The sequence below is a fragment of the Tympanuchus pallidicinctus genome, unplaced genomic scaffold (assembly GCF_026119805.1).
Source record: "Tympanuchus pallidicinctus isolate F22 unplaced genomic scaffold, pur_lepc_1.0 scaffold5, whole genome shotgun sequence".
Classification (NCBI taxonomy): Eukaryota; Metazoa; Chordata; class Aves; order Galliformes; family Phasianidae; genus Tympanuchus; species Tympanuchus pallidicinctus.
Window position 1 is genome coordinate 5375030 of NW_026294769.1, and position 24563 is coordinate 5399592.

Sequence of the window (24563 nt, forward strand, 5' to 3'; positions counted from 1 at the left end):
CATTTAAAGTACCTGACAGATTATACAGCAATCCATATTAATACAGCTCCATTAAGTGACCCATATTAACTGCTCAGCAGAAAGACTTGGTAGCAACACAACAGCAGAACGGATAGAGGGATGGACTACCACTGCTGCTATTAAAATAAGTGTTATCTACACACCTTCCTATTTTCACCCTTCTGTAAGGAGTGTAGACTTATGTCTGAAATTGTCTCCAAGAGTGGGAAACATAACTACTGTTGTGAACTTCGTATCTGCACAAGAGCTCAGAAAACATCTTTACTACAGCATCTGCTGGCCTGTATTTCAACCTCCCTCACTAATGAACTAAACAGCTGCAAAAATGTGGTGAAGATTTCACGATCTACACTGGTATTCCCTGGCTCTACAATAGGTTAGATTAACAACATAAATCTTAGAGATTAATAAAGAATTATTTTGCGTTATCTGATTAGAAAATAAGGGAAAAGAAATGTTTTCCTGATTGAAGTAAAACAGAAATTTAAAGCAATTGTTAAGGACTGACTTCAGAGTTTCCACTACTCCTTTGTGCTTTTTTTCTTGGCTGTCATACAGAAAAGTTAAAATGCTTTTATACATTTCCTAAATTTACTTGGCATCTTGGCAATTCATCTCCTTCATGCACCTCAAAACTTGCCGATCTAAAGCTTAGTGAAACATGAAGTCTACTATTCAACTTAACTTTATTAACTGTATATTCATTTATTGTTAAATTTACTGTTCAGACTAAAAAGCAGAGATTCTGAACCAGAATCTCATGTGATTCACAGGTGCCAGATCTTCATTCTTGATAGGGGATTGTGCATGCCTAACAATAAACTCTTGTGATTTATATGGTCATTTATTACTTACATGAACTCCTTTTACTGTTCAGATTCTACAGTTATAGCTAGACTTGCCAAACGAGAACAATTCAAACCCTATGGTTTCTTCTAACAATAAGAAACAAAGCCAGACTGAAAGCAACCAGAGCTTATAACTTCATTTGTAATGGCAGAAGTGAAAGAAGTCAAATTTATTGTTTTATAATTACCAAGTACAACTGATATATTTTGACTGAGTAGAAACTCTAGTTAAGATCTATAAATGTATCATTTAAAAAAAAAAAAAAAAAAAGGCTTTCAGCTTACATCACTAAACTACATACAGATTTAATGACTTCCTCTCAGCCTCTGAAGACACTCTAGTAAAAACTAGGGCCAACGTACCTCCATTTAGCAAAGCACACCTACTCACATGTAGTAAGGCAGCAGGAAAGGATCAGCATTTCTCTGTTCAAGAGCCAGTTAGTGCAATGTTATGTTACTACTGACATACCAAACCTTTCCTTCCCTTAGACATCAAAAATCTACTCCCAGGTGGTAGTCTAGTAACTGCAGGTGAGATGCATAAATCTAATTAAATCCTGTCAGCTCTTCATATCTATAGACACACTTCTGAAAACTCTGTAGAAACAACTCACATTTCACGATGTTCTTAATATGAAAATAAGAGGTTGAATTTTAACCTAGAACACGTGCCAGAACAAGCTTCCACCAAGTATATTCTTCACAAATAAGTTCAAAATCAGATCACATCTAATCTTAAGTACAAAAAGTTTTTGCAACATTATTCAAAACTCTCCACTCTTTTATTCTGCAGAGAATCCTTTGTCACAAGCTTAAACCAGAAAACACAGCAGGCAGAAGCAGAAACTCGACACAGGAAGAAAAACTGTTTTTTAATTTCTAGTATGCTAACAGCACTGTACACAGAAGGAACAAGGAGGAGCAGAGGCTCCTTTTCTGAAAATAGCTAGGATTATGCAGGGGGGCCCGACCTGAGTAATGAATACCAGATGCCTACCTTCACTGGTAGCTGCATTCTTCTGGGCTTTGGTGGGCGTGTGATCTGTACTTGAACTCACGTCGGATGAGATGCTTGAGCTGCCTTTGCCTGCAAAAGGAGAAAGAGGTAGAGAGGATGAGAAAGAACAAACGCAAGTATCCACAGCAAAGAAGAAATGCCCTCCATATCAAAACCTGGAAAAGTTCCAGAAAGCTTTAAACTGATTTTAAAACAGCTGATGTTCATTTTGGACTCATCTAGGTGGAAGCTAACTGCATGGTAGTTCACACCATATGCATCCTTACATGTACTACAGCTGCAAACAGGTTCCAGTGTCACAGGGGTTTCATATTGAGTGAAAAAAATGTGATTAATGTCATTAAGAGAACTTTCCTAACCAGTTTTCTAATTCAAGTACCTCTAAAACAGATCAGCAGAAATGGACACTGACCCTTACAAGCACTGATTAAATTCCAGACATGTTAACTAAGTTTAGATTTAGGTGCTCACATGACCTATTTAAGTCATTTGATCACCTGAAAATGAAAGCAAGGTCACTGCTTACATCAAGGTTACTGCTTCCTACATTATACCTACTGCTTGAAACAATACAATTTTGAAACCACTACTTTCATGGTTGCTATTTTTCAACTTCTTTTTTGTTTTTGTTAACTCAGATGGGTGCTGCAGAAGAACAGATGAAGCGGAAATGAGCTTGTCTTTCTGTTCACCTGGAAAGATCTAAGAATTATTCATCTCTCATTCTCTCCATTCATTCTGCTTGATGTCAGTAAGTATGAACAGGGACACACTCTGCTCCTCCAGCAGGAACCAGACCAATCACCCTATCAGCAACATACAAGATACACATAGAGAGGAAAGGTAACAAATGCTGTAACACCTTTAGAAGTTATCTATTCTTCCAATGCTGCATTGCTAAAACCCTTAAGAATTATGTTAGCTTTTGAACCAAAATTACACTGTATGCAGAAAGCTAGCTGACACCATGTTTCTGTCACTTGAGTAAACCTATAATCACAGGAATGTTAGCAAGAGACTTTTCTGATCTGTTATTTCAATCAAGCATTCCTTGGGGTTCTGGGTTACAGTATGCCTGGTTTTCATAACATTTAGATGTAAGGAGGAGGTCTGCTTTTTAAAGGTGCCACAACAGAACAAGGATTTAAGTTTTAATGCAAAACGACTGGAGAATGTGCAAACGTAGGTTGCTTCACAACCAAGGTACTGCCACTTAATCCGTCAGCCAACCCTAGAGAATTGTTCTCTGCATAAAGTTGCTTAAGTTAACATGTTTGGATTTGAGAGACGATTGTGGAGTGAAAGGATATTAAAAAGGCCAGAAGGAAGTGAAAAAATAAATGGCTAAGGCCAGTAGTCGGGTGGGGCAAAGAGAAAAAAGTGCACCATCAGTGATTCACTGACTGCTTTTTACATTCCTTTAAAGCACACTCAAGAAGCAGCGCCCCTAGAATATCACTTCCATTGCTCACAAGCTGTGGCACAAGTTGAAGTAATGGACTGTGGTCTTTCTAGAAATGACTGCCCCAAAATAGCTCTGGGCTCAGGCAACTACAGTCGTGGTAGAGGAAATCCAAATGAGAAAAGAGAAGGCTAAGTGTGAAATGCTAGTTTCCAGGAAGAGACCAGAGAACTTGGAATGCCCACAGTAGCTGATATTAATGATGAGCTAGTGTCTTTGAGGGTACTGCCACTATCAATAGCTGCAAAGGCAGGAAAACATCTGAGGAGTATCAACTCCTCTTAACAGACTGATACAAATCAAATTGCCACCACAGGGTGCTGAATGCCAGTACATCCAGTAGCAACAGATTATTTACAGAGCACACTTCTGTAGTAACTGTGAAACATTAGATGCAAGTCAAAGTATTTCCCTACCACTTCAATATCAAAATATTTTAACTCCTCGTGAGAAGTCAAAATTGGAAATTAAGAAAAACACTCTTGTTATTGCTTGCATTGGATAACAATTCTTCCTACAAATATACTTTAAGTATTTCATTATCGTCTTAGTATTTTTTGTGTTAGTATTTTATTGTGTTACCATCCTCTTACCACATACAGCCACAAAACAAGCCTTTTCTCTGTCTACATTGAAATGCTCCATTTGGGCAGGGAAGAGAAGCAAGAGATACTTCCCGGTAAATTTTCAGCAAGTGTTTTAAACAGATTAGCAGACACTACAACTATTCTTGTGATGTGAAATTGCCTGGCTTTAGCTGCTATAGCCTCATGTACACGTGCAAGAAATAACCCAGAAGAGCATTCAAGCCTTCTACATACAAGTTTGATGATGAGAAAAAGTACATACTCAGGAAGTTCATAGATGGCACAAAATGAGGACGTGTGGTTCTTGCACTACGACATCACTGCCATTCTAAGGAACTTTAACAGGCTGAGAAACGTGCTGGCAAGAACCTCAGGAAATTAGTTCAACAAAAGGAAACGCCAAGTCCTGCAAGTGGGGAGGAATAACCCCTGCACCTGGACATGCTGAGAAACCATCTACGCAGAAAGAAACCTGGGGGTCCAGGTAGACACCGGGCTGAATACGGGCCAGCAACAAGCCTTTGTGGCAAAGGCCAGTGATGTCTTGGCTGCACAAGACAAAGCATTGCCAGCAAACAGAGGGAGGTGAGTCTGCTTGAAGACTTCACTTAATAAAGTCTCCAGCCATTCTGAAATCACAGTAAGTGATTAGGCAGCAAGATGTGTGTTAAGGGTGTTACAACTGTAAATCAAGCAGGCTTGCATCAACACAGCAAGTAGAATCTGCAAGAGCTAGTTAACTGCATATACCAATAATCCTACCCACGCTTTGCATTCTAATCCGGTCTTTTTGAAGACACTTGCCTTCCTGGCAATAAATATCACTCTGCTAAACAGTTCTAAAAAAAAAAATCTCAGTATCACGTGCATTTTTATGTAATTTTTTAAAGCATTTTACAGCTTAGTGAATAACTCATTACCTTAATGGCTACAGGAATTCAACAGTATTTATATCAGAGTGAAACAAACTCCTATCATGCTTGGTGCCACAACTTCACCTTGCAAGCAGTCTATTGAATCTTGTTGCAAATAAGATTATAAAAAATTTTAAAAAAATAAAAATAAAGGCAGCAGCAGTAAGAAGCTGTATCTCAATACTTTACTGTTCTCTGCTCGTAGTAAGCATTGTCCTATCTTTCATAATTTTAGAGAATCCCTAACTACTAGTCATCAGCTTGCTGTCAAGAACAACTTGCATTTTGTTAGTATTCTGTATCCATTCCCCTGTTGTCTATTTCAGGATATCTTTTCTATAAGAAAGGATATCCTTCAGAAGGATATTTGACCAAGTGAACAAAATGCTACCTGTAGATACTGTTCACAACAATAAACAGAAGATTGGATACTTAAGAAGTTGTTGAAGGGAGGCTTGCAAAGTGCCTGGAGATGAGCAGTAGGAATTGTGAACAGAGGATATCACCACTCTTTGACTTCTACTCACACAAAAATCCAGTGAATTTGACAATTTGAAAAACAGGTATTACTACCAAATATTGTGCTTTCTGACTCCATGTGTATGCTGCGCTGGGTCTATGTAACATTTCAACTGAAATTGTTGTTTAATTCCATGGTCAACCAAACCGACCTTATTGAATTGCCAGATGCCCACCCAATTGCTCCTCCTAGTCGTATCGTTAGCATTCACAAATGTGGTTACACATACTTTACTTAATGGTGCACTGTATCGTGTTTTGTTCTGTGAGCAAAGATATTCAGGTTAGGGATTCTTACTTTTTTTTTTCCCCCCCTTCCTGAGTAGTTTATCACAGCATAGCAGGGATTGGAAGCAACCTCAAGAGATCATTGAGTTCAGCTTCCTTGCTAACGCAGATACTCTACAACAGAATGCACAGCTAGGCGTCCAAATGGGTCTTGAATATTTCCACAGCAGACAACTCCATCATCTTTTCAGTTTTCCATAAAAATGATAAAACAGAACTAGTGATACTTCTGTAATACTTGTAAACATAAAAAGTGATGTAGAAAGTTAGTACCACAGGGGTAAGACAGACAAACTAAAAGCCATTGTTTCCCTAATTGCAGCAGTTACCACTTTATAATTAGTTTTTAGATTTTAAAGAAAACCTGAATATATCATAATGTGCTTTTAAATAAGTAGGAGTTAAGAAGAAATTCTTTACTATGAGGATGGTGAGGCATCAAAACAGACTGCCCAGAGAAGCTGTGGCTGACCTGCTGTAGAAGCGTTCAAGGCCAGGCTGAGTGGGGCTTTGAGCAACCTGGTCTACTGAGACACATTTGTGTCTATGGCAGCATAGTTAAAACTAGATTTTTTAAGATCCTTTCCAATTCAAGCCATTCTACAAGAAAGCTCATTGCATGAGCCAGCAATGTGCTCCTGCAGCAAAGATGGCTGGCAGAGCGCTGGGCAGAGCGCTGCCAGCAAGTGGCATGCATTCTCAGGTCTCATATTCACCCCAAACTCATCCGAGACAAGGTTCTTCCGCAGCACTTCTCTCAAGGCATATTCTGCCTGTAATACACCATGTCAATTCTAAGACTGCTAATTTCAACAGTGCCACAGGAAAACTTGACATATTGAGGCATAACACAGCTCTTCAGAGATTAGAGCACCTTTTCAAATCAAAAACTGCCATGAGAAAGTCATAGTAAGTGAATAAAACCTGACAGGTTCTAACACAGTGATAACTAGAAGGACCAAACAGAGAGCAATACTGAAAAGATTACAGAAACACTGTATTTGATTCTTTGCTTCCTTTGTGACTCTTTGTAAAAATTAAAGGCCTGACAGATGTTTCCCTAGTGTGGCTTGAGATTGCCTAAAGCTTCCTTCACGCTTTCAACGGTTTTTGATTTTGCAGCCAGAAGAAACCAAACTGCACTCCAGCAGTAGGTAGATAGGGTGGTAGAATGCAATTATCATTTTGTGTAACGTAATGCACAGCCAGAATGAAGTTAGCATGGCCTTCACACCTACAAGTAATCATACAGCCACACAGCTGCAATTCAAATCATGCCTCCAAATTGCTTCCGAAGAAGGAAGAGCATGGATGTTATTTTGTTTGTTTTAAATCTACCAGTGCCAAAGCCCTACAATTTGCAGAATCCTTTCCTATGCCTGTCTAACCTAGTATCTTATTTCCTACATATTATTTTGATTCTACTGGGGAGAAAAAAACAAAAGCATGTCACATGTGCTTCCCCAGACCATCCAATGAAACATTATTAGAAAATTATGCAAATATATGCTTGGCCTTATTTCATATTTCAGTATTACTGCAAAAAAATATATCTTTTTTCCAGCTGCTTGTAAAACTAAATACTATCTTTGTACTTCAGCAGCACATTCATTGGAGCAGTATTCTCCAAACACCTCTGTCTTTTAGGCTGTCAAAGTCTTGCATTTTGTTTGTTATTCTTAGGTCCTGCATTTTATCCAAACGGAAGCATCAATAAACACTAGAAAAAAAAACCATGAAGAAAGTTAACTCAAACATCAGGTTCTACCAGTCACACACACTGCTGGAAAGTGTTGAGTTCCTCAGAAGTGCATCAGGACAGAAACAATGCAATTTGAACTCATCTAAAAATTAGTCTGTAGCTGCTGAAGACTGAAACACCTACTTACTAAAAGCACTTACATAAAGCATGTCTTAATATGCACAGTGCTTGTGACTGCATTACAGTCATCTTTTTGCACTTTGTTATTTGGTTCATTGCTACTGCACTTGCAATTAGCATAAAGAGGCAGAGTGAATTATGAAATACAAGTCACAAGAGACACGAAAATCACTGATCTGTGAGACAGACAAAGGTGTTCCGCCTACAAGGGAGCCTCTTTCATTTTTGTCTAAAATAGATTTAGTGGGTTTTCTTTTGCAGCACAGTTGCTCTTGGATTCCTGACTTGCGTTTCTGTCTCTTTGTAAGTAATTTGTTGGCTGTTTTGGTGTTGCTGCTTTTGTGCTCTATCTTACATGACCTTCTAACATCACACAACAGTCTGACATCTTTGAAGTCACCTTGGAAAAATAACAATATTGTTCTTGATTCTGTGTTTTATTTTCTGACCCATCTACCTTCAGCAGATAACAGAGTTAGTTTAGGACTCAAATGGACAGCAGAACAAATCCATCATTTTGCTCGCTTCCAGTCAGCAAGGATCTTCCCACACACTCCCATGACTTTCAGTAAATTGCTGAGGAGTCTGGCTACAATGCTCAGTAATTTCTTCAACACTCTTGAGATGAATCCCATCAGGCCCTGTGGACTTATGAACACTGAGCTGATACTGCTGTTCCTTTAGAATTTCATGATGAAGGATGCAAAAGTCACTTCTCCAATCGTAGACCTTCAACTATGAAGCATGGGCAGCCCAAGATCAGTTGTTACAGTTGAATAGTAAAGCAAAAAACTATATTAACTGTCTTTGTCTTTTTCTCCTGCTTACTTATAAAGTGACCATTCACTCCAAATAACAACCCAAAGTTTTCCCTTGGTCTCTTCTTGCTGTTGACATACTTGAAAAAGCCATTTTTGTTGTTCGTGGCCAGTGTCAACTCAAGTTGGGCTTTGGCGTTCCTTGTTCTCTCCCAGCAGAGGTGAGCTGCAGCTCTATACTTTCCCTGTGAAACCATATCTTGCTTCCATAGCTCCTGTTTTCTTTTCCTGTCCTAGCTCAAGGCAGAGTTCCTTGTTCAGCCAGGCTGGTCCTCAGCCCAGCTTGTCTGACATGCAGCACAATGCAATTGCCTGCTGCTGTGCGTTTAAAAGGTGGCAACAAGTTCTTACAGACCCCCAAATCCTCCAGACCAAATTCCCAGGAGACGCTGCTAACTAACTCACTGAGAAGCTTCAAGCCTGCTCTCAAAGTCCAGACCCTTGTTTCCCTACACAAACATTTTGAACTAAATTAATTCAAGATTACTGAATCCAAGACAGCCACCTGCTATCACCTTTCCCACAGAGCCTCTGGTCAAAAGACAGATCCAGGATGGTCCTAATTCTAGTTGGCTAACTCAGTATTTGTGATAGGAAATGAACCTCAACATACTTTAGGAGCTTACCAGCCTTGCTGTGACAGCATGATACTCCCAGTTTACATCTGGGAAGTTGAAGTGGCCTGCAAGGATGAAGACAACCGACCTGAGATGTCACCCAGTTACCTGAACAATAGCTCTTCATTGCTAATGTCCTAGGTAAGCAGTCAACAGCATACACCCACATCATCTGTTTTGCTATCCATCCCTTAACCTTTGCCCAGAAGATCTCCTACATCACCCCTAACAGCAATGGCTGTACAGTCTGGTCACTCCCTTGCATTCATCACATCACCCCCACCCAACAGAGCAGCCAACAAGCCTTTCTTCCCAGCACTCAGCTGTGGGACTCATCCCACCAAGTTTCACTGATACTGATGATCAGAGCATTTGGAAAGAACAAAAGCTTCCACTTTACCCCATTTGTTCTTCACAATGCATGTGTTGGTATACAAGCATTTCAGATGTGCTCCTGAATTCTCAGCATCCCCTAGAGCAACACAGATACCCCCATTAGCCTTCCCCCATTCTTTGGCTTAACCTTGGCATTCCTAATGGTGTCCATCCCCCTTGCTGATCCCAGTTTAAAACTTTCCCATCAGCTTTGCCAGTTTATGGGCCAAGAAGCATTTCCCCCATTGTGACGGTGCTCCTGCCCATGGCACTCCCTCTGGCTCCACACCATTTCCCACCACTTGGACTGGCCGTGCTCACCAGGCATGCCCAGCTCTTACCAGGCTCTTTCCCCACACCACACCTGCTGGCCAACATCTCCAGTTTGTGCAGACTTCTCTGTTATCAGGCTTCCCCTCCAAGTTAGAGCAGCCTGCATGACAGAAGACAACACTAATTTGTACCCACACTTGTCACCCATTCCAAGTGTTATTTCTCATACACTGGGAAAAGGCCATAATCAATTTAGTATAGAAAGCAGATATTATTTAAGTAATGCTGCCTGAGAAGGAAGAAATGCAAGTTCCTTGTGGGAACTCAGTGAGAAAACAAGATGAGAAATATGTAGCATCTTCTTTTTATTACTTACTAGGACCACCATTCCTTTATTAAGTCCTAAAACATAACCTTTCACTACAATAAATTAGCTGAGGATTTTCCAAAAGCCAGTCCCACTCTGCTGCCTTCTGCTCAGTCAGAGAAAAGGCAAAATAAAGCTTGAGCTGGTGGGCCCTGATTGCACTTTAGCATAGGAAGCATGCCAGTGAGTGAAGGCAATCCTGAGAAGATGAGCTCCAGCACAGACTGTGGCTGCAGCCTGACTGCTGCAATAGAATACACCAGGTGTTTGGTACAGGTCTAAATTACAGTAGTGTAACATTCAGAAGTCTAAAACTGAAAACACTGAATATGTGGTTGTCTTCCACAATAATATTACCATCATTTAAAATCTGTATCTAGATTTACCATGAGCTACAACCCACACTTCAATACAAAACTTAACTTCTCCTATGAATCTTACTGCTCATTTCTCTTAAAGCACAACAGCTTTAATATTCTCAGTGATCATTTTCATCCACTTACGAGAACTGCATCTAACATGCACTGATATATGTGCCCATAACTGCTAACAACCACAGACATGCTATGTTCTTAGTCGGATGCAGGTCTGAATGTTCTGGCATCAAAACCCTGCTATTCTGCTTAGAGCTGACATAGGGCATCATCAGTCTAACAGATAGATCTTTAACCAGCACTTAAAGAAGCAATTTTGCAGACCATTTCCTTGAATACAGTGATCCTCAGTCATCTCGCATCTCTCCACACAAAAGGACATCCAGAAGCACAGCTACTTGGTCAGTCCAGCTGCACAACTCTATTTGCTCCTCCATGAAGATGATTCAAAGATTCAAAACAAGCCACAGTCCCAATCCACTGCCCAGGTATTCCATGCTTTACAACAGCTGACCTCTCCTCCACTGAAATCTTGTAACACACTGCCAGTTGTTAATTTTGCCAAAGCCTTCCTTGACTCTCTAAGCTTTCCATGGTCCCTGTTGCTGGCTTCACTTGCAGGCCCCCTTCTTCAATGCCCCCTTTGCAGACCGCTGCTTGGGAAAGGTCGACAAGGGAAAGCAAACGGTTCGACTTACCAAAACAAGCATAGCAGCACCACAGAGCATAAAGGCATCTGGTCAGACATCTGACGAGTTTGAAGGCTTTCCACCAAGATGTGTTCCAGTTTGTACTTAAATCAATAGGCAGTAGGTTTCCAGAACTTATCTCATAATACCATAACTCCCACAGTTTGTGATACTGTCAGCTAAAATCTAGCAACATAGTGGTACCACATTAAAAACATTCACAAGGTTTTGCTTTGTATTTAACTTTCCTGGTCCAATACTAGATTGGCATAAGATATAGCATATATTGCTAATCTGAAAGAAAAAAAAAAATCATTTTCCTCTCAATCAGAAATCTATAAAATTTCTTCCTATAACTTCGTGGCTGCTAAATCAGATACTGTGGAAGCAAAAAGATCTCAACAGCTGAAGGCAGCTGCTGTGGCAGTGATGGCAGAAGGACTGTTCTGGCATATAGTAACACCAAAATAACCAACTTCACAATAGTCCCCAGATTCTCAGTTCAAATGTTGACAGCTGATTAAGTCAGAATAGAAAGTAAGGAGATGAAGCGAAATACCTTTCATCAAGACAGTACAAAGTATTCTGGCAACAGTGAACAGAAGGCTTTCTCATCACAGTACAACATGAAACTCAAATCCACTTTTTCTTTAAGTGAAGAAGAACAAAAAAATCTGACAGCTAAGGAGAAACAGACAAGGATCCCCTTAGTCCTTTAGATAAGCACAGTCACTTCCAGCTTTTCTTCACTGATGGGCATAGGGAAAGGGAGAGTGGGGAGGAGAAATGGGAGAACTAAGGATGCAAGTAAAGGAAGACTTCAAAATTTAGGAGATTATGAGAACTAAAAAGATAACTTATGAAAAATCTATAGTAATACGAGGTTGTATTTCAAAAGCGTAAGTATGTGATCTGCACTCTTAAGAAATGTCTACATTTTTCCCTATACAAGTCTGCGAAAGTTACAAGCCACATTTACATTCAGAAATCAATCCATTAGCACAGCTCAGTTAAACACATAAGAGTAAGAGAAATTCCATGTTTACGATGGCAAATCAAATCAAGCTTTAAGACTGTACATTATATATTTGACAACCAACTGAACTGTGCAGAACATAGATAAAAAGGAGAAAGAAAACTAAAGAACCTCTAAGTAAGCATTATCCACAGGGCATCTAGCAATGTTAGCAAACAAGATTAAAAAAATAAAAATATTTATGTATATATATACACATATATATATATGTATATATATATACACACACACTTTCACTTGATGAAGCATCCAACATCAGTTTCAAGTCTATAAAATATGGTTTCCAACTCTCAGTGACACAAAACTGAATCATAACAGATTATTCCATTAGAATGGAAGTAATTGCATTACTTCTGTTGAAAACTTTAGTTTCAATTGCCTAATCATCATCTTCTAGTCTTCACTCTATATAGAACATGACAGCACAATTTGGTGCTGCAGTTCCTGCCTGAATACTAAGACTTGGGAACAGAGAATTGTACAAAACAAATCAGAGGAGCAATTCTTCATCAAAATTAAATGGTTTTAGGGCAAATTCAGCAATACCTTTTCCTCCGCAGTATTATCAGTATTTCACCTGTTTTCTACATAAACCTTAAGGATAGTTTATAACCTACACTATAACCTTCAGCAGGGTGCTGTTATTTATAACCCAGACAGGTCTTCCAGGGGGAAAAGGACACATTAATACAAAAATGAAGGTAGGTAGCATGCAGCCTGTTGATTAATAAGTAATTCAATTTTGTTCCTCAATAACTTTGCCATTCTTACTAGGTAGCAGTATGTGCACTACTGACATAAGGATTGTTCAGCTATAATTTGAAAATAAGAACATCTCTTCTGAAATACATACACGAAGCTCAGATTAAGCTGAGTAATTCTATAAGAATTTCAGAACAATACTATTTTCAGAAGTATTTTTTATCTAGCATTGCTATGAGAAGACATTCTTCAGTCTTTTCTTTCTGCAAATACAGACATGAAATAATTCTAGGAAGAAAGAAAGCTTAGAAAAAAACACACTCCTTCAGTAGTGTTCAGTATTAGCACCTCATTAGAGAGAAAAAAATGAAACTATGGTACTTCTGCAGCAGAAGTTAAATGAACAGAAACAACACAAGGGCCCCTTACAGCCTGAGCCAAGATAAGCAGCTGGAAGAAGGCTAAGGACAGCAACCACTTAACCTTGGCTTGCTGCAACCCTAGCAGCTCACACCATTCTACCTGAACCAGCCTGAAGTCTTCTGTTTTTGTCTTAAACTTAAGAAGAGATTAAAGTCTCGTGAGAGCTTTGGAAAGGCATAGAATCAATTGGCTCAGGACAATGGAAGCCAAAGGCATTAGCCAAATTTACGGACAGCAGGCTTGCTAGTGACTATTGCACAGGACAGTCCAACCAACCTCCAGATCAGGATGTTCTTGACTGGATGGTTTCTGGAAACCACAGAACACACTAGGATGCAGACACTGCCCTTGTCAGCCCTGCCTGCCCCTGCTCACCCCCAGGACCTTCTCCACCTGCCTAGGTCCCTCAGGGCAGCCCTAGATGAGGCACAGAACCAGGCTCCAGCTCCTGGCAGCCCCACCTTGCACCATGCTAATTCCTGCTCTGCTCTAACGCCGCATTACTTCCTCTGACCCAACTCATCAGCACAGAAGGGGGACCATCATTTGACACTGCATCTTCACCACACTTACTATATTGGCACACATGCACCCTGAAACGCTCAGCGAAACCCCAGTAAATCACCTTCGCTTCTTCAACCCACTTGAACATGTTTTAATTAAGCAGCAGTGGTAAAAACTAACAAGTCTCAGCAAAAATAAATATGAAAAATAGTTTCTCCAGTGATTCAGCAAAAAACCAAACAAACAAAAAAAACAAAACAACACAACATTGTTGAGCTTGGTAATAACTTGAGGAAACTGTTAAAACTGCATACAGAGCACATTAAGTGGTACAACCAACTGCCTATGGCAATGAGTACCAGGAACAGTAATGAGTACAGGGAAACAGTTCATTATTTAAAAAAATAAAAAATGCTGTGAAAAGAAATAAAAAGGGTTCATAACATGGGAATGAAACTAGAAATCCAAATGGGGATGTTAAGTGATCTGAAGCTAATGGGAAGCACAGACTGGGCTCTGTGGTCACAAGCTAAAGCCCAAGCACATTACCTGCAAGCTCCTTCTGGTTCTTCCCCGGCAGGATCTTCCACTCAATTACTCAACTCGATGGTTTTTGCATCATCCTGAAATCAGTACCCAGTGCAGTGAAGGGAGGTAGACCAAGTGGTTCTATGTAAAGGTTAACACTTTGTTCCTGCTGACTTTGAAAGCGATGACATGATGAACCAAATGAAATGAAGAGAGTCCACAACAGCTTTAATGGAAGACCTGACCAATCATCCAAAAAAAATACAACTCAACTCTTTCCATTGTTTTCAGTGTCTCTGGCTAGTTTTATTCTGCTGAAAGCAGTCATCGTTGGCAAATCACTCCTGAGAGAGTGCAATGTGACTGCTCTTTGATTGCAGTATGACTGACAAGAAACACTCTTGAGGCAACAACAGAAGTGTGGAGTAGAAATGCCTGACAATTTAGCTGTTCAGGATTTATTCTACATCTTCTTGCCTTTGCTCCAACTTGTTTCCTGATTTCTAGCAACTATGTTTACTAATGCGGCTGAGAATTTTAAGTTTTTGCTAGCAGATGGAACAAGTTGGGACTTTTGCATGTAAAAGCAGAGCATGGAGCAGAGAAGTTATATCCTGGGAATAAACAGCAGTTGTCCATTTCCTCTCACTGCCTCCTTTTTGAAAAATCTTGTCTAGTGCCATTTGGCACCTTCTATACCTAAGCACTTCTTAAATTAGTAAGCATCTATTCTTGCAGTTGTAGGCAATAGCAAGCTGTGCTTAATTTCCAGGGAAGCATATAGTTTACATGAGCCAGAGGGAAACACCTGCATCTCTCAGATTTAGTTTGCCTATGACTGCACATCAGATCAAAACATAGCTGACGTGAAAGAGACACAGGTGCAGGAAGCTTGCTCCAGTGTTCATTTCCACAGCATCCTTTTAAAAGGACAGCTTATCCTTTGCTAATTACACTTAGGAGAGCTGCTAACAGCTCATATGATTTTTTACTAATGTATGTTTTAACTAAATGCCACTATAAAATTACAGCCTGAGAAATGCCTCATGACATGCTAAGAACCTGCCTTACTCCTCTTAAAGGTTAGTCTTCAAAAACCACCTGCACAGTAACGAGTCACAGTTCTTGTCCAACTTAATTACAAGTTTTGTTGATTTACCTTGTTCTCCACCATGTTACCCAGTGCCATATTTGGTAAAAAGTCTAAGAACTAATCCAGGAATTCAACAAAGAAAAGATCTTCAGAAAGTTTTGAGATACTCCAACTGGTTGATTAGTACGTAATGCAAAACATAATTGAACTGAAATGCAAAAATAATTCCATGTACAATGGAATAATTGTTAGTTGGATGTTTATTAATACTGAAACACAAGTTCATATTTACTAAAGCTGTCAAGATACCAAAGCTAATACTGAAGCAGCAAATTCTCACTTCAACATTATCTAAGTGTTTCCTTCTGTAGCGCCTTCATTAAATGAAATCTGAAGTCAGCCCTTTTCTAAACATAGGTACAAGCTGTAAGGTTGCAGCAAGTCCACCACAGTCCTACAGCAGGTTATACTTATCAATTCTGTCCAGAGAGCTCACTAGTACACCCTGATCATGTCCCTGGGCAGCAGCAGTCCACATTTTGATTACACTGCCTTCAGCCATTACCTCACCTGCGGTGGTGGCAAGCAGTGCTTGCAGCAGAAATAGAACAGATCCCATTCCTGCACAGTACGTGCCTCAGTGCAAAAAATCTGCTACATTAACGTAAGCCAACTCCAATAGCATTTAAACAAACAGGTCATTTTCTCTACTGGAGCCAATAACAGCATGATCATCTTAAATATATGACCAGAGGGCCTAAAAGATGGCACTTGAAATCATCACAGCTGTTTTTCTACTGTCTGTCATAGCCAAAATATATACAGTGAAACGTATCCTATGCCGACATTAGAAAACAAGTAGGAACATGTGCAAAGTGTTTGGTAGGACAGGTAAGATCGTGTAAGGAATGCTTTCTAAAAAAAAAAAAAAAAAAAAAAAAAAAACCCACAAAAAAACAACCTGCTTGCAATAGCGTGGAACAGATGCTTGTACTAACAAAAACATCACATTACACCTCTCAAATAAATCAAAATCTACTAAAAGGTAGAAAGTAGCTGAAAGTAACTATGCTTTTAGTCTGCTTTTATAGGGAACATTCCTAGAAAGATATTCTAGAATAGGATCCTACAATCTCTGTAGAAAAACATTCCTTCTGCAACCTTTTCAGTAGGTGTAGCACAAGAGATCAGCAAGGCATCTAATAATTCATAGTTAAACCAAAGAATAAATGTTATTTGATCCATGCTGCCCTGGAAACTCAAAGGACTTTACACATGAATACATGCAGATACATGCAATCAAAGAGAAATCTAACAGCGTCTCCATTTTTAAGATCAATTCTAAAATGGAAGTCATACAATGCTGTAAACATTAGCTCACTTCCTCACTAGCTGCTTCTTAAAACACAGTGACCTTTTCCTTTGTAATACACTGCACTTTTAGTTAAAGTGAAAAACAGTCAAGTTTGAAGCACAACCCTAAAATCCAGCTTCAGAAAGCATTACCATAAAATGCGAAGCTGTAGAGACCAGCATCTATTAGTGGTTCAAACATCTTTGATAAGTCCATTCGCAAGTGACCACATATATTCACAATCTAATATCTGAAGCATTTAAAAACACACTACTACTGAAATCCTTCACCAAAGCATTTTTGGCACATAAAGGAAGGGACAAATATTGTGCGTGCATCTATTCAACTGGGCCAGACATAAAGGTTGAGCCGTCTCACAGTTCTGGCTGACAGTGCCAGACAGCAGACGCCTTTTCGGTGCAGTTATCATGTTTTACTCTGAAGAAAAGCACAACTCCCTAAGAAAGGGCTACCTACCATCAAGCCTTGGCTTCTTACCTGAAAGAAAAATAACAATGACTACCAAATTCTTCTTTTAAAAGGAAAGTTTTTTAAGGAATCAATTCTTCATCTGTCACCAGGATGACCTTTTACTATGCAAAACATGCAGACTATTAAATCGCAGCCTGAGCATTTCTTACACCTCTCCATTGGCTTGCGATAGTGCAGAATAACCTTTCTTAAGCATTCCAGCAGCCTCCTTTTCCAAAACAATCGTGTTTCACAACACTAATAAAAAAACATCTTAAGGTGCACTGTTCACTTTAAGCACAATGAAAAGCATCGCAGAAAGAGGCAGTATTTTATTCAGACTCATTCATGCTCTACTATACCCACCTTTCCTGTTGATGTCCTGAAGCTCACCATTTGTAGCTTTTCCTCCTCGACCTTCAGTGTCACATTCCCTACTGACGCTCACAGACTACAGTCACACTCTCAACATGCCCTTCAAGCTTCTGCAGTATCTGCAAACAAGGCAGCACTGAGCCTCTCTGCTGAAACCTTCCTCATCTTCAGCAGTCTTCGAGTAAGCAAGTGAATGTCTCACAAGTCATCTAGTATTAAACAGTATTTGTTTGCTTATCTTTCTATACCTGATACATTCATGGCAATAGGCTTTGGAGGAGTAGAAGTTTATTCCAGTAGGCGCAACTAACTCAACCAATCTTTCAATTCTGGAAGAACCCAAGAAAAGCTTTCTACTTTTGCTGATAAGGGCAAACAGTTAATCTCATTTTTGCTGAAGAAAACAGCAGAGAATTAAAACAACGGTGCAAGTTGATCAAGTACCCACCATAGGGCCTAAAAGAAACTGCCAAGTGACATATAACAGGATCTCTACAAAGGAATGCAGGGTCATGATACACATTATCTTCCATAATGATTTATTCCTTTTTAAAAAAGCTGTAAAAATCAAGAGATGAAGTAGGTGGTCATGTCACTCTCCTCATCTAACAAGTCTGCACTGATACAGTGTGCTGAACTGGACTGGCTGTCACGGCAGCATTGTAAAAACAAACAAAAAACTGCAGAAGTATCTGCAACTGCCAGACAACTGAATTGCATTCTTGTAAGTAGCTTCTTACTGCTCTTCCTGCACAGACAGGAGAAAGAGATTCAGCTCACTGAGAACTTGTCAGTGCTGCAGAAGAACTCATCTGTTCTTCTCTTTCCAGTCTCTGAAGTGGAAGAGCATCCTCTGGAGAGCGCAATCCATAGGACGCATCAGGTTTCTCATCAACTGTCTGCTCAACGTGCCTGTGGAGAATGTTTCAGTTTCCTCATGCTGGAATTTGGCAGCAGTCCTGACATTTAATTAAGCAGTTTTTTGAAGCACAACAACGTAAGGCAGACCAAGAGATGCAGAAAGCTAACAATGTTCTTAACCGCTCTGTCTGGCACACGGTACAAACTGTGGGAGTAGCCCTGCTGTACATCGTAGCATTTAAGTCAACTGGGTGCCTGAATCAGGCTGCAGGAGGTCATCTATAGCCAGGAGTGCCAAAGCTGCTAACATTTTCAACAAACAGTGGAATTTGTATTTTCAAGTGAAAACGGCTGGCTAGAATTCAGAATTAGTACAGGAAAATTGTGTGGTCATTGTGAAATATGACAGATATTTGATGGCAGCATCTCCTCATGAGAGCAGAGGGGCAGCACTGAACTCTGCTCTCTGTGACAGCAACAGGGCCAGAGGGAATGGCATGGGGCTCGGGGTTAGGGAAAAGGTCTGCAACAGTGGCAGTGGGCACGACCCCATGCGCTGGAGTTCAAGGAGCATTTGGACAGTGCTCTCATATACATAGTTTGGATTTTGAGCCTTGCTGTGTGGGGTGGGGAGTTGGATTTAGGGGGCCCTTCCAACTCAGGATAGCCTGTGAACATGACTTCTTTCAGTACTGGGTAAACGTAGCTTATATCCTTACAGGTTTCCTTCTCTTGGGATAAAAGGTGTGCAGAGTAACTGTGCCACTGAATCTCCATGAAAACTTAAGGCCCAAAAGGAAGGCAACAAAATAGCAAGCAAAATGTTAGAATTTTCTAGGCTTTTTAATTCAGATAATTACCTTCTCCCCAGATTACAGAAAGGTCAGTACCATCAAAGCAGCTGACCTCTTGTGTGGTATCCCTAACTCTAGTAACAGAAGTTAGTTTTTGAAATGTAATTACCACAATCAAGCATTACAACTTCTACTTTCAGCCTGTTTCTCCATTGCTGATTTATATCCCCTTGTATTTTCATAGAGGAACCAAGGATGACCCACCAGAAGTACAAAGTAAGCACATCACTCACAACTTCGTTCTGCCTCTGGGAAACAAGTCCCATTTCTATCCTCACTGTCCAAAACACACCACAGTCTTAAAAAGAGGTCTATATGGGAGGTAGAGTTCCCACTTTCTCCAAGCACTGAAACAGCTTTTTCCTACAGTTGTTCTGGCTTATATCAACACTGCCATTTAGGCCCTCTAAATATTATCTTTTACACAGTCTCTTTTATGTATATGTAAGAGACTGTGTAAAAGATTAAAAAAAAAATAATGATAAAAAATAAAATATATAATAATTTTTTAAATCTTATATATTTTAAATGAAGAAACGCTTTCCCTAAGGCACAGTAGCCTTTCCCAGCCTCCAGCTATAATCATGCTAACAATCCACAGACAGTTCACACAAGAAACACACTTGTGACCCCTCTCCTTAGCAGTTTTCAATCAAAGAGATACACATTGGGCTGATCCCTCTCCATGCATCACTCGGATTCTTGCACTGCCAAATTTGTGCCTCTTCTACTTTTCTACTCCATAATGTTTTGTTTCTGTAGCATAGTGTAGATCTTTTGCAGTGGGAACACTTCCCATTGTTACTTACATATTGCTCGAGTTCATTAGTTCAAAGTCAATAACAAAAATGTTACTCAAGACAGGTCTCTGAGGGAACACCATTGGTAGCATCCTCATTGTGGTGACTCCCTCTCGAAAATAACTTACTATATTACTATACTCTTCACATCAGCCAAGTTTTTGTTCAAAAACAAGTTTCATTTCAACCTCCCTTCCCCCCTTCCCCAACAGGAAAGAAAGCTGTATCAGAGGATTTAATTAAAACTAGATGAGTAAGTCTAATGGAGTGAATGCAGTCAATTGTCTGACATTTCAACAAGCAAAGAATTAGAAAGGATGAAAATCGAGCTATCTCAGTCTTTTTTCCCCATCAGCATTTAATTTCTCCCTTCTTCACTCAAGTCACTAGGGTGGTCTTCTCAACCTGAGACGCTGCTGGCAAAACGCTGCTGTTGAACCTCGTTCAGCAAAGTAACATCCATAGCTAAAATAGCTGTAATGTTATGGAAGTTGAGCTATTTCCTTTAAGTCTAACCCATGTTTTCTAGAACACCTGGTCTGGGTGTACAAACACTAAGGTTCCACACATGAGAAAAGATCTGTAGATTTGGCCATCAAAGCTCTGTGAATAAAGTGGCTCCCAGACAACGTAAAATACAAGTAAGATATGAGGTTGCACTGTCTTTTTCAGAGCGCTTTGCATGTTCAAATGAAAACTTATGAGAATAAGAAACCTTTTAAAAGCTTCTCCACTGTATACAATAACTGCAGTAAATTATCATAAGTTGTTCTGATGCTAAGGTTGGATTTCTACAGCATGAAGTAGCAAACAAAACTTCAAATTTAATTCCATATGACGTATCAGATTCTAATTTTATATGTACTGCACTTTTAACTCTACGAAGTCAGATATTTAAGAAAAATTGGCACTGAAATTCACCAAAAAAAAAATCTAACCACCTGCAGGCCATTAAGATTTATTTTTAACATAAAAATAATATATTCTCATTTACCTTTAAATCAAAAGTTCCAATAATTTCATTAAAGTGGTAAAGCTAATTTCTAACCAGACCTTTCTAACTCTCACCTATGTTACTACATGTTAATTATTGCAAGAAATTATGTTTATAATATTACTATCTGCATATTCTTTGTAAAATCTGCAACCCCACTTGCATTAAAAGCTAAGAGAAGACACTCACGCACAAGTGAAAACTGTTGCAATGAACACTAAGAACTCCTGCAACTATTCTGACTGCTTAGCAGACCTCCTTCAGGAAAAAAGCACTAACAGGCCAGAGCTGTCTCATGCATAAATACTTGGGTCTTGTGTGGTCACCCTTAACACCATTCTGATCTTCAGGCAAAGTCATATTAAAAGAAGAGGGGTAATCATAATTAATAGTCAACTTCAGATGTTTCCATCAATTATGCAACTGAACAAGAAAATCACTGGAATGAAACCAACTTATTTTCACAGAGACCACTGCTAGCTCCAATGGCAGAGATACTAAAACAGCCTAGACAGGCTGCTTGAACTTCAGTGTCCAATGCCTGCTGTAGATTTTCTGAAGATAATCTAGAAGAGAATACAAACAGAAAAATAATTACAGTAGCAAGCCTCAGCTCATGGACTCTCTAATGGAAGGCATAACAAAGCAGAAAACAAAAGATGGACTTCATATAGTTAACTGTGAAAACCAAGCAAGGTATTGACCTTGATCACCTCAAGGCAGAAAGTCTGAATGTCTGGAAAGACCTCTGATGATACAGCCATAGTCAGAGCACTTATAACTACTTAGATTGTCATTTTCCATATGTCTATTTTTGATCTGTACACAAAGTGAGAACCACATCTCACTACTAGTCTTTTAAAATCACTTAACAGTTTCCATAGTAGCTTTCATTTATTTTAAATGAATCAATGAATGGCAAGCCATAACACAATTCCAGCTTATAATAAAGACCTGACACTTAAATAATAAGTATGTAGGTTGCTCCAAAATTAATGCCTCCTACTTTACTCCCATGGAAACTACATGGGAGTAGTTTCCCCATACAAAAAAGTAACACTATTTTGAGAGAGCAAATTCTTAGCTACAAAACTGTTTTTCAACAGTCATCATCATTAAATATGCATTTTCACCAGCAACTAAAAATACACTGATGAAAATTAACACCAGTGGAGGTGACCCACTGTAACCACTGCTGAAACACACCACCACTGCCTCACTGTGCTCACATTTACTCTTTGGTCTCCATAATCATTCACTAAACATCAGTGAGTGTAAGTGGGTGCCAATTTTTCCATATGGAGGTATTTAGTGACAGACCTTTGCTTCAAACGTACTTCCATGCTAGAAACCACTCCATCAGACTGTCCCTCTGCTGCCATCTGTCACATAGCAACAAAATGAAACTGAGTACTGGTGGGAACATTTAACCTTTACTGCCATACCATCAACATCTACAAGAAAGACATCGAGGCCCTGGAGTGTGTTCAAAGAGGGGCAGTGTAGCTGGTGAGGGGTCTGGAGCGTCTTATGTGTGACTGAGGAAGCTGGGATTGCTCAGTCTGGAGAAGAGGAGGCCCAGAGAAACCTTACTGCTCTCTACAACTACCTGAAAGGAGGCAGTGGTGAGGTGTGGATAAGCATCTTCTCCTATGTAACTAGCAACAGGATTAGAGGGAATGGCCTCAAGTTGTCCAACCTGAATCTCCCCTGGCACATTTGGAAATACTTCTCTGAGGGTGGTCAGGCACTGGAATGTGCTGCCTAGAGAGGTGGTGCAGTCACTGAGCCTGGAGGTGTTCAAGAAACACTTAGATGTTGAACTGAGGGACATGGTTTAGTGGGAAATATTGGTATTAGGTGGACAATTGGACTGGATGATCTTAGAGGTCTTTTCTAACCTTGGTGATTCCACAATTCAGTGATCTGCCTTTGACATCACGGGGCAACATAATAAAATAAGAGACATTACTTTCAGAGCAGCCCTCGCAGTTGCATTGCTTCTGAATTTCCAGAATTACAAGATTAACATTATACCCAAAAAATCAACACTAAAAAAAAAAAATAAAAATTGTCAGGACTAGGTTCCCTCTCCTCTTATGGCACTGCAAGAGGAGTTTCCCTGAAGTGGGTTCCCCCACTTTTTAGCTCACCTGTCACAGCCATTTGGTGACCTAACATGGAGAGGACCAGAGCAACTGACATTTCCAAGCCCCAGTTACTCTTTGTAACCTTAAGTATTAACACTGACTCCCGTGTGCGGAAGCAAAGCAATGTTGACACATCTATGGGTATCTGACATCCAGCTACCAGAAGCTGCTCCTGCCAGGAGATACAAAACATGGCACATGAGCCAGTAACAGGAGTATTCCTTGGAGGAGAGAAGCAGATGCTGGGAGTGTTCAGCTTTTAGTATAATACCTTAAGGATTTAGAGTACTTGGCACTCTTCTTTTAAGAGTACAGTCCAGGAGAGAGCAAAAGACCCTACCAGATCTGAAGAGAAATATGACCTACAGAAAAAGTTCAGCCATAGCCATCAGACATTTGTTTAGTCATGGATTACCCTAGCCTGTGATGGGAAAATGTCTCAAAACTGCCTTTTATTTTCGTGTTGAAGGAAATGCTCACTATATAGAAACCAGTATTTACGAAAAGTGAGCCTAAGAAAGATTACATAATTACAAACAGAGAGACATGCAAGTTAAACAGCTTTGAGTCATAGCTGTTATCGAGCTACAAAATCCTCTTTTCGTAGGATTCAGCCAATAATCACAGATAGTAAATGTGTCTGTTTGCCTGTCTTCTGTCCTTACCAAAGAAGAAACTTAGACCCAGAGTTCCTATTCCTCTTAAAACCCTGGAATAGGTTCAAGTCCATAAAGGATTTCTGCACAAGTTATTTGAAATTCACATGCCAGATCAACCTTACAAACATTAGCTGAAATAGTAACGTCCATTAGCAACAAACATTTCTTCCCATGCAAAGCTTCTACGCAGGTAAGGATCTCAGATTAGACTCTCCAAGGACACTTTACCAGATCTGAAGAAACCATTACACACTGTATCCAGAAATGACCTTTTCCCAGTATAAGTATAACTAGACCTAAGACTACCAGTTAGAATTAGCTCATCAAGTCATCTGGTAAATTAGCTCTCAATTCTATTTTAAAGGTTGTCTTGCTTTTTCCAAGCAGAGCAGAGCAGAGCAGAGCAGAGATGCCCATAAGAACATTCCTTACACAGGTACACAGAGGCTTAGACTTGCTGACAGTCACTCTCAGTGAAAGCTGTCCCAGTTGGTCCCATCAAGTCCAGGCCATGGCTAGGAGATACAGCAGTCCCATGTAATATAAGGAAAGTATTTGAGAAAAAGCTTTCTCAGGGTAAGATGAACCCAAGTAACGATACGCTTCAAAGGTTTTACTGTAAAAATGTTTTATAAAACCCATCCCTTATTGAGAGCTATTGAAAACAGATGAACAATAAAAATGCTTATGCAGGAAAAATAAAA

General features: G+C 39.7%; 1 protein-coding gene across 8 annotated transcripts in view; it reads right to left on the minus strand.

The window, feature by feature from the left end:
- FBXL7 (F-box and leucine rich repeat protein 7) overlaps nt 1-24563 on the minus strand; it is a 310991-nt gene that overhangs the window by 124877 nt on the left and 161551 nt on the right. For all 8 annotated transcript variants that reach the window (XM_052704048.1, XM_052704046.1, XM_052704047.1 and 5 more), the window contains one exon: nt 1870-1959. In XM_052704048.1, the coding sequence (XP_052560008.1) occupies nt 1870-1959 (90 nt within the window). The remainder of the gene's footprint in view (nt 1-1869; nt 1960-24563) is intronic.